The 15,977-nt window shown below is 44.3% G+C and overlaps 1 protein-coding gene across 4 annotated transcripts in view; it reads left to right on the top strand.

The window, feature by feature from the left end:
• Positions 1 to 1,819: 1,819 nt before the first annotated feature.
• The window catches only part of prdm5 (PR domain containing 5), a 295,357-nt gene continuing 281,199 nt past the window's right edge, over positions 1,820 to 15,977 (top strand). For all 4 annotated transcript variants that reach the window (XM_048563583.1, XM_048563497.1, XM_048563403.1 and 1 more), the window contains exon 1: positions 1,820 to 2,033. In XM_048563583.1, the coding sequence (XP_048419540.1) occupies positions 1,941 to 2,033 (93 nt within the window). In that variant the 5' untranslated portion in view covers positions 1,820 to 1,940. The remainder of the gene's footprint in view (positions 2,034 to 15,977) is intronic.

The raw sequence follows: 15,977 nt of genomic DNA, 5'->3' as shown, positions 1-15,977 counted from the left end.
CAGAATTCAGCAACACAGTTGTAGGTGTACAGGGAGTACAGGAGGGGGCTGAGGGCGCATCCCTGGGGGTCTCCAGTACTGAGTGTTATTGTGGAGGAGGCGTAGTTACCTGTCCTCACTGATTGAGGTCTGTGGGTCAGAAAGCTGAGGGCCCGGTTTCAGAGGGTGGAGCCGAGACCAGGGTCACAAAGCTTTGTGATCAGTCTGGAGGGGATAACGGTGTAAGGTGGTGCTGTAGTCAATGAACAGGAGCCTGATGTAGGTATCTTTGTTGTCCAGATGTTCCAGGGATGAGTGCAGGGCTAGGGATATGGCATCCTGTGTGGACCTGTTATGTTGGTAGGAAAACTGTAGGGGATTGAGGCAGGCTGGGAGATTGGAGCAGATGTGGGCCATGAGCAGCCTCTCAAAGCACTTCATGATTATTGATGTCAGAGCCACTGGGTGGCAGTCATTATGGCACACTGCATGTGCTTTGTTAGGTATGGGGATGATAGTGATTTTCTTGACGCAGATAGTGACTTTGGTTTGTAGGAGGGAGAGGGTGAAGATATCGGTGAATACCTCCACCAGTTGGCCCATGCAGGATCTGAGTGCTCGCCCAGGGACACCGTCCAAACCCGTCGCTTTCCTTGGGTCCACTCCCAGGAAGATCAATCTGATGTTCGAAATGGTGATTGAGGGAACCGGTGTGTCGGGTGCCATCAGGGCAGATGACACCGCGCCACTGGCATTCTGCTCAAACCGAGCATAGAAAGCATTCAGCGTGCCAGGGAGGGATGTGTTCTTGTTCGCCAACTTGCATTGTTTCATTCTGTATCCCGTAATTTTGTTTAGGCCTTGCCATAGGAAGCTAGAGTCTGTTTGGCAGGATTGGCCCTTTAACTTGGTTGGGTACTGCCTCTTGGCCTCCCTGATGGCTTTGCGGAGATCATACCTGGATTTTCTGTATTGGTCTGGGTCACCCGACTTGATCGCTGCACGCCTGGTCTTCAGTAGGGAACCTCTTCCAAATTTTACAGTTGGTAAACACTCATTTGACCTCTTCGGTGCACAGTCCTCCACCAATTTCCTAATGAAGTCCATGACTGCAGTGGAGTGCTTGTCTAGGTTTTCCACTGAACACGGTCCAGCCCACAAATTCCAAACAGTCCCCGAGACAGTTCTACTGCCTTGCACCAGTAGTGTACTTCTTTTTGCAAAATATTCTCCTGTTTCAGCTTCTGTGCGTAAGCAGAGAGGTGTAGAATAGTGCTGTGCTCTGATTTTCCATAGTGTGGGCTGGAGACAGAGTGGTAGGCATCTTTGATGGCAGCGTGGCAGTGATCCAGACTGTTTGGTCCTTTGGTGGGGCTGATGTTGATAAAATTATTAGGGGAATGAATAGGATGAAATAATCAGAGTAGGGGAGTCCAAAACCAGAGTGCATAGTTTTAAGTTGGGAGAGAAAAAAGATGTGTTCTAGGGAGTGACTTTTTCACACAGAGGGTGGTGAGTGTAATGGAATGTGTTGCCAGAGGACATGCTGGAGGCTGGTACAATTACAGCATTTAAAAGGCATCTGGATGGGTATGTGAATCTGAAGGGTTTTAGAGGGATACAGGCCAAGTGCTGGCAAATGGGACTAGATTAAGCTAGGTTAGCTGGTCAGCATGGACGAGTTGGAGCCAAGGGGGTGTTTCCTTGCTGTATCTGTGATCCTAGAGAAAGCTTGCTGAGGGACTGGTGTTGAAACATTCCTGAAAGCTCGGCTTTGCCGGAGGAAAGTCGAGCCGGGAGTGTGCTGTCTGAGCCAATCAGAGCGCTGGAGTCTGTGGGTTAGTCCACAGGAGGAGAACAGGCAGCCGGGGCTCAGAGGGGAGCTACTTCCCGAAAGGCCGAGCCGAAACTGTACTCCTTCCCGGCCTGGCGCTTCGGGTAGCGGGCACGGCCAACGCAAAATGCTTGGCATGTACGTGCCCGATCGCTTCTCTTTGAAACCGTCCAAAGTGCAAGAAGGGATCGGGTTGTACACTGCCAGAAGAATAAAAAAGGTTTGTTTTGGGGTATTTTATTGGTGAAGCTTTGCCTTATAACTGCGAATGAATAACATTCCTGCTTCCCTTCGCTCTGTATGTGTGATTTTTATTTTGTTTTTGGAAGATGTTGTACCTTTTGTTGTGGAAGCGGGCAGCGTGCTTGTCCCGAGTGCCACGTAGAGAGCACTCACGGGTCTCAGTGAGTGCTATTGCAATGTCTGCAGCTTTCTCCTCCCAAACTGCTCTCCTTCTCGAAAGTTTGAAGCCAGCGACATCATTATTAAAAAGTATCCCCATCATGTCGGTATTGTCAGCTTGGCAATGGGAAAAGCCTTGTAACGTTGCAGCCCTTTTCATTCTCTAATGCTAATCCTGACTAACACGCTCTCCCATTTCCAACATTTTTGTTAAAGTTTTTATTTTCAGATTACCAGCACTTTTTTTTTCGTTCTATTTTGAAATAGTTCGACTTTGAAATCTCAGGAGTTAAAGACAGACAACGTTACTCGAATACTTGAATCAGATCTCCCTTAATCGCTTATTTCTGAGACAATTCAACACCCTTTTCAATAAATGAGTCCAGGGTCAATTTTAAGGGTTTAAAATTGTCCTGGATCAATGAAGCTCATCTCACCCCTACTGCCCTATTTAGTTTGTTTGTGGTCAGCTGGCTGTCATCTTCTGGTGTCATCGAATCTGGAAATTCAGAAAGTAAAAAAGTGTTTTAGCAGATCAAAATTGTGCATCAGGGTGAATGCACACAGTGTCAGAGGGTCGTAGAGTAATACGACATGGAAACAGACCCTTCAGTTCAACCAGTCCATACTGAATATAATCCTAAACTAAACGAGTTCCACCTGCCTCCTCCTGGCCTATATCCTTCCAAACCTTTCCTATTCACGTACTCAAAATGCCTTTTAAATGTTGTAATGTTCTGATCCAGCTGCTTGCTGATGGTTCTGTGTGAAAACAATTAAATATGGGGAAAACTAAAGCCATTATCTTTGGTCTGTGATCTAAACTCCATTTCTTAGTTCCTTAATCACCTCTTTCCCTGACAACATGATGTGATCTCTTTGCAGCCTTCTAGTCATGTTTTACCCCAGACGAACTTTAACCTCATTCGCACCATTTCCAAGATGGCTTATTTCTACCTCTGTACAGCCATCTGAGTTAATCTCAGTTTTCGTGCAGCTATTGCTGAGACCCTCAATTATGCCTTATTTACTTTACACTATCACTATTCAAATGTGTGCGGTCCTGTATGCCTTGCTGTTGGAAGGATGTTATTAAACTGAAAATGGTGCACAAAAGATTTACAAGGATGTTACTGAGACTGGGGGGTCGGGACGGGGGTGCATTTGAGTTATAACGAGAGGCTGGATAGATTGGGATTATTTTCCCTGGAGCATAGGAGGCTGAGGGGTGATGTTATAGAGCCTTATAAAATCGTGAGGGACATAGATAAGGTGAATAGCTGAGATTTTTTTCCCCAGGGTAGTGGAGTCCAAACTAGAGGGCATAGGTTTAAGTCGAGAGGGGAAAGATTTTAGAGACCTGCGAGGCAAGGCAACATTTCATATAGGGGGTGGTGTGTGTATAGAACAAGCTGCCGGAGAATGTGGTAAAGATGAGTACAGTTATCACATTTAAATGTTATTTGGACAGGTTAATGGATAGGAAATGTTTAGAGGGAAATGGGCTAAATGCTGGAAAATGTGACTCGTTCAGTTTTGGAAACCTGGTCAGTTTGGCCAGGTTGGTCCAAAGGGTCTGTTTCTATGCTGTGTGACCCAATCACTCTATCTAGTCTCTTTTTATAGCTGAATCACTCCGTCCTGGGAAGCATCCTGACGAATCTCCTCTGCAGTCTGTCTGGTGCAGTCACATCCAGCCTATACTGTGGCAAACAGAACTGTGCACTGTACTTCAGCTGTGGAGCAACTGACATCAACTGTCAGAACCTTGTCTTGTGTATTCAGTGCCTTGACCAATAAACACAGGTACCTCTGTTGTCTTATTAACTACCTTATCCATCTGTCTTGTGTTCAAGTCTTTGTGGACAGGCACACTAAAGTCCCTCTTACCCTCTGTACTTCCTTGGGTACCACCATTCATCATGTACACCCTGCATCGTTCATCCTCCCAAAATGCACCAACTTTTACTTTTCATGATTAAATTCCATTTGCCATTATTTTGCCCATCTGACCAGACCATCTATATCATCCTGCAGTTGAGGACTTCCTTCCTTGGTATTTACCACACAGTCAATTTTTGAGTCATCTATTTACTGATCAAACTTCCTACATTCATATCTATAACATGCATGTGTACAACAAACAGCAGAGGACCCAACACTCTGGCTTCCATTTAGAAAAATAATCTTGGCCCACCATCCTCTGCTTCCTGCCACTATGTTGATTTTGGACCTAACTTGCCAAATTGCCCTGGAGTCTATGGGCTGTTATCTTCTTGATCAGTGTTCCATGTGACACCTTGTTAGAAGTCTTCTTGAAGTTCATGTACGTTCATCAACATCCAGAGTTCTCTGGACTTTCACCCTTTAGCTTTGCAGGACCATATTCACTCTGTCCCTTCACCAATTCATTTTTGAAAGACTCCTACTTCTCGTGCAGTTTTTTCTACAAATAACAACACGCAATCCACTTTGGCCTCATTCTGCCTTACCTTGTTTAAATCAACTTTCTCCCTGTTCAGAATCTTTATTTCTTATTGTCCTTTTCCATGACTACCTTAAATTCGATGAGTTATGGTCACTGCCATTGAAATGTTCCCACCTGTCATATTTACCACTGACTTAGCTTTGTCCCCTAGGATTAGCTCTTGCAGGACTTCCTATGTGTTTGCTTAGAAATCTCTCCCAGACACGTTTTAAGATTTTGACCTCCTGTAAGCCTTTCACAGTATATTGCTCTCAGTTAATATTGGTGAAGTTAGATTGTTGTGCTATTACGTGACTATTTTCACACCACTGGAATTTGCTTACATAAATGCTATTCCAACTTTCCCTGACTATTTGAGGTTCATAGTTTTCTCCCATCAATGTGATTATTCTCTTTTGTTTTTAGATTCTATTCATATGGCCTTAGTTGAGGAACCTTATAAGATATCACCTCTCTTTACTGCCATATTTGATTTCTTGATCAACATTGTGACTCTACCTCTTTTTTTTCTTCCATCCCTGTCTTTCCTGAGAATTCTGTGCCCTGGAATATTGAGCTGATGAGTCCTATCCCTCCCTCAGCATGCCTCTGTCAATAATGTCATATCTCCATGTGTTAATAAGCACCCTCATCTCCTCTGCCTTACTTGCAAGATACCTTACATTAAAATAAATGCCAATTTTGCTATGTTCCTTGTGCCTTAACCTGACTATATATGGTCTGTCTACCAGACTGACTTGGTTTTTCTTCTATATTTGGTCTGTATCTCCACTCTGTATCCCATACCCATGCTGTATTAGCTTTAGACACCAGCAATAGCACTGGCAATAATGCAACCCCCACCCTGCAAGGAAAGTGGCCCCTTTATCGTTCAGATGTAAACTGTCAGACTTGTATAGATCCCACTTACCCCAGAAATTGACCGAGTGATGCAGGAATCTAAAGTCCTCCCTCATGTGTCAATTCCTTGGGTACACAAGTCACCCAGTCCTTTACAGTCCACAGATTAACTCAATCACTTCTGTGCTCACAGGCCTACACTGACTCTTCTTATTGATTTTTAAAAACTCCTCCTTGCTTTCGAATCTGTCTGTGGCCACATCCTTCTCTTATTGTAATCTTCTTTAGCATCTCAATCCTCCATATTAACATATGTTGCTCTAATCCTGCTTCAAAAGCATCCTTATTGTCATTACTCCAGCACATTCAGTTGCCTGAGTCCTAAGCTCTAGAATACCCTACAAACATCTGTCGGCCTTTCTACCTCTATACTTTTAGAAGGTACTCCTTAAAACGTGTCTTTGACCAAGCTTTAGGTTATTGGTTGTGTTGTAGAACAGAGAGACCTAGAAGTTCAGGTACATAATTCTTTGAAATTTGTATCTGAGGTAGATGGGTTGGTTCAGAAGGCATTTAGCATGCTTGCTTGTATTGCTCATACCATTGAATGTAGGAGTTGGAATGTCATGTGGCTGTTTTACAGGATGTTGGTGAGGCCTCTTCTGGAGTACTGCGCGCAGTTCCGGTCATCCTATTATAGCTATGATATTATTAAACTGGAGAGGATTTAGAAAAGATTTACAAGGATGTGGCTGGGAATGGAAGGGAAGATTTACAAAAATAGGCTGGATAGGCTGGAACTATTTTCAATGGAATGTGGAAGGTTGAGGAGTGATGTTATAGAGGTTTATAAAATCATGACAAGCATCAATATGATGAATAGCAAAGGTTTGCTCTCTAAGCTGGGGAGTTTAAAACTAGGAGACATTTTTTAACATGAGAGGAGAAATAATTAAGAAGGACATGAGGGGTAACTTTTTTTACATAGACAGTGGTTAGAGTGTGGAATGAACTGCTACGGGAAGTAGTGGATGCAGATACAGTTTCACTGTTTTAAAAGACATTTAGATAAGTACATGAAGAGGAAAGATTTGGAGAGACATGGGCCAAACTTGGGCAGTTGGGACTAATTTAGTTTGGGGACATGGTTGGCGTAGTCTAGTTAGACTGAAGGGTTTGTTCCCATGCTGGATGATTCCATGCCTGTCTGAACTGATTACATATTACATAACTTTGTGTCATAGTTTGTTTCATAATGTTTCTCTGAAGTATTTTGAATCATTTTAATCCATTAAAATACTCTAAATTCTGAACCAGCGCATATAAGCCATATAGTAGCTACCCTGCAAAAAAAATTATTGAATTCTTGTACCTCAACTTTTCTCTGGTTCATCGGCTGGCAAGGTGGATACTTCAATCCCTATATCACACTAACAGTGATGTAAGCACAGTAAATATATCCACATTTGCAAGAAGTCTGGATATCCCAAGTTAGAGAGAGTTGCTGATGGTTGCTATGAAGGCTTCACCTTGATGTCATTGGTCACAAAGCATTGGTATTGTACTATGCAGTCCAAGTGCCTAGTTCCTGAGTAGCACTTCATTCTAGGATTAATTGAAGGTAAAATGGTAGTGAAAGTTGGCCCCTCATAGATCAAAGCTGCCCCTTTAACTCTGACTAATGTGATTGTTCACTAGCATCCAAATAGTGGGCAATACTGTTCAAAACAGCTGCAAAAGCAGTGAAACTCAGCCATGGGACCAATACAGGTGAGAAGGATTTGCTGAAACAAGAGAGGTTTTAAGCACACGGAAGGCTGGAAAACTGTATTTCACTATCTTTGAACACAGAAGTTTGAGAGGGAATCAGTAGAAGTGGCTGAAGTTTTGAGACTTTTTTAATAGGAGTTGTAATGATGATATAAAATATGGACTCCTGACTTTGAATTCTATTGGGAACTTTATAAACGGCACTGTCATTGTTTTCAAAAGCTATAGAAAACTCTGCTTTCCTGGATAACTGCAGCACTAACAACATTCAAAAAATTCAGCACCTTCGAGGTCAAAGCAGCCATTTGATTGGCACCTATTCATTCCCATTATCACCAATGCACATTGACAGTAGTGTGTACCATGCATGAAGTGCACTGCAATAATTCATTAATACACCTTCAGCAGCACTTTGCAAACCAACACCATCACCTGCAAGTTCTTCTCCAAACTCCTCACCACCCTGACTTGGAACTATATTGTCATTCAGTGTCACTGGGTTAAAAACTTGGGACTCCTTCTCATGGCACACTGCATGTCCCTCCACTCTGAAGATTATAACAGTTCAAGATGGGAGCTCACCAACACCTTCTCCAGGGCAGTAAGTACTGGCCCAGTCAGTGACATCCACATCCCATGAATGGATAAAACCAGGTTCAAAAAGACTGACTTAAAATGGCCATGGGTATCATCTGGCCGAGTACAATGAAATGAATGTGGATTGAACAAAAGACAGCCTGAGCTGAAATTAACACCTTTTCCTAAAAGGCTTTGAAACCAGCCAGGCCTCTTTGGGTGTCGTGATAAGATACTCGTCTCAAGTTTTATTTTTTGGTGAGAACCTTTGCATGTTGGTGAAGGAATAGTGTTTACAATTATTCAGTCTGGACAGAATGAGTTCAGCATTCTGACTATGCAAACAAGCTGCTGTTTCAAGAAGCTGTTTCTTTGGCAGAGTAGGGGAGATGAAAAATTGACTGTAAAACTGAAACAAGGAGAAAAGCCCATTGACAACAGTTAGTGTAATGACACACCAGAAAAGCAGAAATTTAACCGGCTGGCTCCAAATGGCCTAATAAGCCTATCTGTTCAAGTAAAAATTCTGGCATTTGTAGTATTTTTCTGATTTTTGAAGCAAATTTCTAGTTTTTAAGACAAATAATGTTAAACTAGCCTGTTGCTTTAATCTGATGGCACAGATGTGGGGGCACTGCTCTTTGAAAGGTTCAGTGCTGACATGGTGCGGTGTTGTCCAAGGGCCAATAATGAGGGAGTGCCACTCAGTCCAGGGTGCTGTCTGTTATGAGAAATTTTAGAGCAAAGTTCTGCCTGTTGTTTTAAATGGATCCCAAAGCACTACTTTGGGGAAGAACGGGGCGTTATCACCAGTATTCCAATAAATGCTCATCCCACAATTAATATCCCAAAAGCAGGTTATGTAATTATTATTAAATGGAAACCTCACCCAAAATAGAATAAATGTTAATAGAATATGGATGTTAGCCTCTATTGCTATTACACCCAAAGCAGAAGTGGTTGTTGGAAGGCAGAGGATGTGCAATTATACGTCTACTGCAGATGTGAAAGAGCCATGGGGAGCTCAAAACAGGAGGTTTGCTATTGCTGAATCTGAATTAGAGAGCTGTAGGGCAGAGCTGAGTGTATAAAATTCTTGTTGTTGAAGCTGCGCTCATCCAGGCAGGGAGGGAATATTCCATCACATCCTTGACCTGTGTTGTGTAGAAGGTGGACAAGTACTGCAGAGTCAGGAGACAAATTACTGACTGCAGAATTCTTGAGATCTCTGTACTTATATGGCTACTCCAGTTCAGTTTCTGGTCAGTGGTCATTAGGATGTTTATAATTGGGGAATTCAACAATGGCAGTACCATTGATTGTCTGGGGATGATGGTTAGGATCTCTCTTACTCGAGATGGTCATTGCCTGGCACTTATGCGGCATGAATGTAACTTGCCAGTTATTAGCCCAAGGCTGGATATTGGCCAGATTTTTATTGTGTTTTGGAACTCCTGCAGAGCCTGAGGGTCTTGATGCTGTTTTGACCAAGGTTGGAGGAGTGCACTGCTTGTCTAGTCCCATCATCCACTGGCTGCGTTATAAAATGAACATTTTTGTCTCGGTTACTAAGAAGGCCAATTAATTAACACAAACAGAAATTGCTGGAAAAACACAGCAGGTCTGGCTGTATCAGTGGAGAGAAAGCAGAGTTAATGTTCCGGATACAGTGACTTCTTCAGAACGGCTAGGGAACGGTTGGGTAAAACTGCTGAAGCTGGCACGGGGGAAGCTGGGGTGTGTGGTTTCAAAACGATAGGTGGAGGTGGAGCCCAGAGAGAGATAACAACAGTTTGGGCACAAAAAGGAACGGGTAGTGGTCAGCCTGGGAGAGTGAATAACTGCTAATGAGGATCATTAGTGGCTGACAATGGGATGGTTGTGATAGCAACCCATGTGATGACAAGACCTAATGTGTGGGGTTTGGATAAGGGCATGGGAGAAGGTGCTTAGGCCTTGAAATTTTTTAACTTGATATTGAGTCTTGAAGGCTGCAGGGTTCCCAAGTGGGAAATGAGGTGTTATTCTTCCAGCTTGCACTGAGCTTCCCTGGAGCACTACAGCAAGCCTGAGACAGAGACCTTGACCTGGTAACATGGTGGAGCATTGAAGTGGCAGGCAGCAGGAAGCTCAGGGTCATTTTTGTGGACAGATTGTAGGTGTTTTGTTAAGCAGTCACCTAGTCTATGTTTGTGACCAGAGATAATGGGAACTGCAGATGCTGGAGAATCCAAGATAACAAAGTGTGAAGCTGGATGAACACAGCAGACCAAGCAGCATCTCAGGAGCACAAAAGCTGATGTTTCGGGCCTAGACCCTTCATCAGAGAGAAGATGAAGGGTCTAGGCCCGAAACGCCAGCTTTTGTGCTCCTGAGATGCTGCTTGGCCTGCTGTGTTCATCCAGCTTCACACTTTGTTAACCTAGTCTACGTTTCATCTCCCAGTGGTGAGGAAACCACATGGTGAGCAGCGAATATATGAAGACTAGATTGAGTGAAGTGCAGGCAAATTGCTGCTTCACCTGGAACGTGTGTCTGGGGCCTTGGACAGTGAGGAAGGAGGAAGTGAACAGGTGGGTGTTGCGTGGGAAGGTATTGTGAATGGTGTTGGAGTGGACCAAGGTGCCCCAGAAGAAACGGTCCTTGCAGAAGGTAGGTAAAGGAGGGAAGGGAGATTTTTTAAAAACTTCATTCGCACACTGAGGGCATCACAAGCTAGGCCAGCATTTATTGCCTATCCTTAATTGCCCAGAGGGTAGTTAAGTGTCAGCCACTGCTGTGGATCTGGAGCCACATGTAGGCCAGACCAGATAAGGATGACTGTTTCCTTCCCTAAAGGATAACAGTGAACCAGATGGGTTTTTCCCCCAACAATCAACAATAGTTTTGTGGTCAGCAATAGACTCTTCATTCCAAATTTTTATAGTATTCAAATGTCATCATCTGCCACTGTGGGATTTGAACCCAGGTCCCCAGCACATTAACTGGGTTCCTGGATTAACAGTTCAGCAATAATGCCATTAGGCCATCACCTCCCCTTAATTTGTGTCTGGTGATGGCATCTGCTGGAGGTGGAGCAAATGATCCTTTGGATGTGGATGCTGCTGGGATGGTAGGTGAGGACAAGGGGGACCCTGTTGCTTTCATGAGAGGGAAGAGAGGGGATGAGGGCGGAGGTGCAGGTGATGGGTCAGACACGGCTGAGGGCCCTGTCAACCATGGTGGGAGTCCTCAGTTAAGGAAGAAGCTGGACATTTCAGAGGCCGTCTTGTCAAAGCTGGCATTATTGGAACAGATGTGATGGAGAGAAAGAATTGGGAGAATGGAACAGGATATGAGGATTTTTAGTCAAGGTAACTGCAGGAGTTGGTAGGTTTGTAGTGGATATTGGTGGCCAGTCTGTCCCCAGAGATGTTGAGGAAAGGACGCGAGGAGTCAGAGATGGACTAAGTGTAAGTGAGAGCAGGGTGGAAATTGGAAGCGAAATTCAGGACGAGAGGGAAGCAGCACTGTTCATGTTATCGATGTTCCACGTACCGCATAAAGAGGCCGGGGCACATGCGGAAACCATGACAGGCTGATGACCTGAAGAATGTGAAAGAGCATAAGATATGGGAGCAGAATTAGCTATTCAGCCCATTGAGTTTTCTTCACCATTTGATCATGGCTGATATGTTTCTCAACCCCAAACTCTGTATTCTCCCCATAACCCTTGATGTCATTACCAACCACAAACCTACATCTGTCTTAAATACACTCAATGACTTGACCTCCACAGCTGTATGCGTCAATGAGTTGCACAGATTCACCACCTTCTAGCTGAAGAAATTCTTCCTCATCTTAATTCTAATGGGTTCTCCCTTCACTTTGAGGCTATGCCCTCAGGTCCTAGTCTCTGCTACTCGTGGAAACATCTTCTGCGTGTGCATGCTTTCCATACCGCTCACTATTCTGTAAGTTTCAATCAGATTCCACGCCCCCCCCCCAGACCTTCTAAACTCCATCGATTACAGATCCAGAATCCTCAACCACTCCTCATATGACAAGCCCTCAATCCTTGGGATCATTCTTATAAAATTCCTCTGGACCATCTCCAATGCTACCATGGCCTTACTTAGATTTGGAACCCAAGACTCCTTACCATATTCCTATATCATGCGATATACAAAATTGAGTTAAGGGAAAAGGTGAGGCTTATCGCAGATAATGAGATGTCAAAACAGTAGAAGCTTAAGAGGAATACAGAACGTGCAACAGGGAACTTCTAAGGGAGAATAGGAGAGCATGTGTTTCCTCCGGGTGCTCTGGTTTCTTCCCACAGTCCAAAGATGTGCAGGCTAGGTGGAATGGCCATGCTAAATTGCCCGTAATGTTAAGGGATGTTTGGGTGGGTTATAGGGTGATGGTTTTGGGTGGGATGCTCCGACGGTTGGTGTGGATTTGTTGGGCCGAAGGGCCTGTTTCCACACTGTAGGGAGTCTATGATAAAATGACCTATGATAAAAGGGATTGTGAAAGGATAATAACAGACAAAATAAAGAAAATCTTAAGTTGTTTCACATTACATTAAGTGTTCAAGGATAACGAGGGAATGAACAGGGCCAGTGATAATGGGAACTGCAGATGCTGGAGAATCCAAGATAACAAAGTGTGGAGCTGGATGAACACAACAGGCCAATGAACAGGGCCAGTTGAGTGATAATTTGTGCATGGAAGCAGGGAATGTAGGTAGGGTTCCAAAAGCATATTTTGGGTCAGTGTTCACTAAGGAGATTGATCATATGGGCATCAAAATCAGGAAGAAGATCTGTGATAAAATTGAAGAAATTAGCATTGACAGAAAGGGGATTCTGAGTGGTCTGGCAGGCTCAAAAGCAGATAAATCCACAAGACTGGATTAAATGTATTCCAGGTTGTTGAGTGAGGCAAGGGAGGAAAAAGCAGGGGAGCTTGCAAAAATTTTCAGCTCTACCCTGGCTGCAGGAGATGTACTAGAGGACAGTCAGTGTGGTACCGTAATTCAAGAAGGGAATAAGCGATAAACCAGGAAACTATAGGCTGGTCAGTCTACTCTTGACCTGTTCATTGAGAACTGTTGTTGTGACTTTGATAACCTTACTTTCTCTTCTTCTCCACCCCCTCCACCCACCCCACCACCCATTCAAACCTATCTCCTTCTGTATAGACTGCACTCCATGTATCAAATCCAACCCTGACGTAATTAAGCCTGCTGACAACAGTGGTGCTGTTGTTCCTGGTGGACTGATCTGTATGTGTGGAGGCTGAGTGCCAGCTCTCAGATACCTCCAATTATCTCCCCAGTACCACAACCCTACCATTGAGCAGCAGACCAGTGAGCACCAGACCATTGTGTCCGCACAGTTATTAAGCTCAATCACCTCTACTGCCTCTAAGTTCCCAGTCAGCCGACACCCCACCAACCAGCTTCCAACTCCTTCCATGCTTTCAAACTGCCTGGTCTTTGGTTATCAAGTGAACTCATGCCCATTTCCCCAGCATCAGTAATCATACCTGTAATTCCTGAGCTGTCAACAAGTTGCTAGAGTCAACAAGGTGAGTGTACATTGGGGCATTATTTTAGACTGGTTAGACCAGCAGACTCCTGAGTCTTTGATTGTTGAAACTGAGGAGCTCCAGCCCTGCCTTAGTGAGAGGCTGGTGCACTCAGCACTTTTGTCCTTCACTCAAATGGATATCAGCCTTCAATATCATTAATAAATTCCATGATAGTTAGAGAGATTAAAGTAAAGACACAATTATCTTTTCTTTAGGGCAGGAAAAAGAGTGGAAGGGCTATCGTCATAGGGGATTGTAAGGGGAGTAGATAGGCGGTTCTGTGGTCGAAAACAAGACTCCCAAATAGTATGTGCCTCCTGGGTGCTCGGGTCAAGGATGTCTCAGATCAACTGCAGGACATTCTGAAGGGGGATGGTGAACAGCCAGCTGTCATGGTGCATATAAGCACCAATGATATAGGTAAAAAAACGGGATGAGGTTCTACAAGCAGAATTTAGGGAGTTAGGAGCCAAGTTAAGAAGTAGGACCTCAAAGGTAGTAATCTAAGGATTGCTACCAGTGCCACTTGCTAGGCAGAGTAGAAATGAAAGAATAGGCAGGATAAATGAGTGACTTGCGAGATGGTGCCGGGGTGGGGGGGCCGGGGGTGTTGCAGATTTTTGGGACATTGGAACTGGTTCTGGGGGAGGTGGGACTATTACAAATAGGATGGTCTATACCTGGGCAGGACTGGAACCAATGTCCTAGGGGCTGCTTTTGCTAATGCTGCTGGGGAGGGTTTAAACTAATGTGGTGGGGGGATGGGAACCAAATGAGGAGGTTAGTGGACTGTAAGGAGGGAGTAACTAAAGCCTGTAAGGAACTAGATAATGAAGTCAGTGTGACGAAGGGGAAGAGGAGGCAGAGATCAGATGATGAACACAAAGGGACAGGTGATTTGAGGTTTGTTTTAATGCGAGAAGTGTAGTAGATAAGGGAGATGAACTTGGGGCTTGGATTAGTACCAGAGAGTATGATGTTATTGCTATTACTGAGACTTGGTTGAGGGAAGGGCAAGATTAGCAACTAAATATCCCAGGATATAGATGCTTCAGGCGGGATAGAGAAGGAGGTAAAAGGGGTGGAGGAGTTGCATTACTGGTCAAAGAGGATATCACAGCTATGTTAAGAGGGCACTATGGAGGACCCAAGCAGTGAGGCAATATGGGCAGAGCTCAGAAATAGGAAGGGCACAGTAACAATGTTGGGGCGGTACTACAGGCCTCCCAACAGTGAGCGTGAGATAGAGGCACAAATATGTGGACGGATTATGGAAAGATGTAGGAGCACCACGGTAGTGGTGATGGGAGATTTTAATTTTCCCATAATTGACTGGAATTCAGTTAGTGTTAGGGGTGTGGATAGAGCAGAATTTATAAGGAGCATCCAAGGAGGATTTTCTACAGCAGTATGTAAATAGCCCAACTCAGGAAGGGGCCATACTGGACCTGGTGTTGGAGAATGAGCTCGGCCAAGTGGTTGAAGTTTCAGTAGAGGATTACTTTGGGAATAGTGATAACAATTCTGGAAGTTTTAGAATACTGACAGACAAAGATGAGAGTGGACCTAAAGGAAGAGTGCTGAATTGGGGGAAGGCCAACTATAGCAAAATTCGACAGGAGCTGGGGAATGTGGATTGGGAGCAGCTGTTTGAGGGTAAATCCACATTTGATATATGGGAGGCTTTTAAAGAGAGGTTGCTTAGAGTGCAGGACGGACATGTCCCTGTGAAAATGAGGGATAGAAAGGGCACGATTAGGGAACCATGGATGACTGATGAAATTGTGAGACTAGCAAAGAGGAAAAAGGAAGCAAACATAAGGTCCAGGCGACTGAAAACAGACGAAGCTTTGGAAGAATATCAGGAAAGTAGGACCAATCTGAAACGAGGAATTAAGAGGGCTAAAAGGGGTCATGACATATCTTTAGCAAACTGGGTTAAGGAAAATCTCAAAGCCTTTTATTTGTACATAAGGTGCAAGAGGGTAACTAGAGAAAGGGTCGGCCCACTCAAGGACAGAGGGGGGAAGTTATGTGAGGAGTCAGAGAAAATGAGTGAGATTCTTAATAAGTACTTTTGTACTTAGGTATTCACTGAGGAGAGGGACATGATGGATGTTGAAGGAAGGGATAGATGTTGATTACTCTTGGTCAAGTTGGCATAAGGGGGGGGGGAGGTTGTGGGTATTCTAAAAGTCATTAGGATGGACAATCCCCAGGTCCGGATGGGCCCTATCCCAGGTTACTGACGGAAGCGAGAGAGGAAATAGCTGGAGCCTTTGCCAGCATCCTTGAGCACAGGTGAGGTCCCAGAGGACTGGAGAATTGCTAATGTTGTCCCCTTGTTTAAGAAGGGTAGCAAGGATAATCCAGGCAGTTATAGACTGGTGAGCCTGACGTCACTGGTGGGGAAGCTGCTGGCGAAGATACTGACGCATAGGATCTATTTACATTTGGAAGAAAGTGGGCTTATTAGTGATAGGCAGCATGGTTTTGTGCAGGGAAGGTCAT

Source organism: Stegostoma tigrinum, chromosome 1 (genome assembly GCF_030684315.1).
Source record: "Stegostoma tigrinum isolate sSteTig4 chromosome 1, sSteTig4.hap1, whole genome shotgun sequence".
Lineage (NCBI taxonomy): Eukaryota > Metazoa > Chordata > Chondrichthyes > Orectolobiformes > Stegostomatidae > Stegostoma > Stegostoma tigrinum.
The sequence above is the reverse complement of the archived record's forward strand: the minus strand, read 5'-3'. Positions and strand labels throughout refer to the sequence as shown.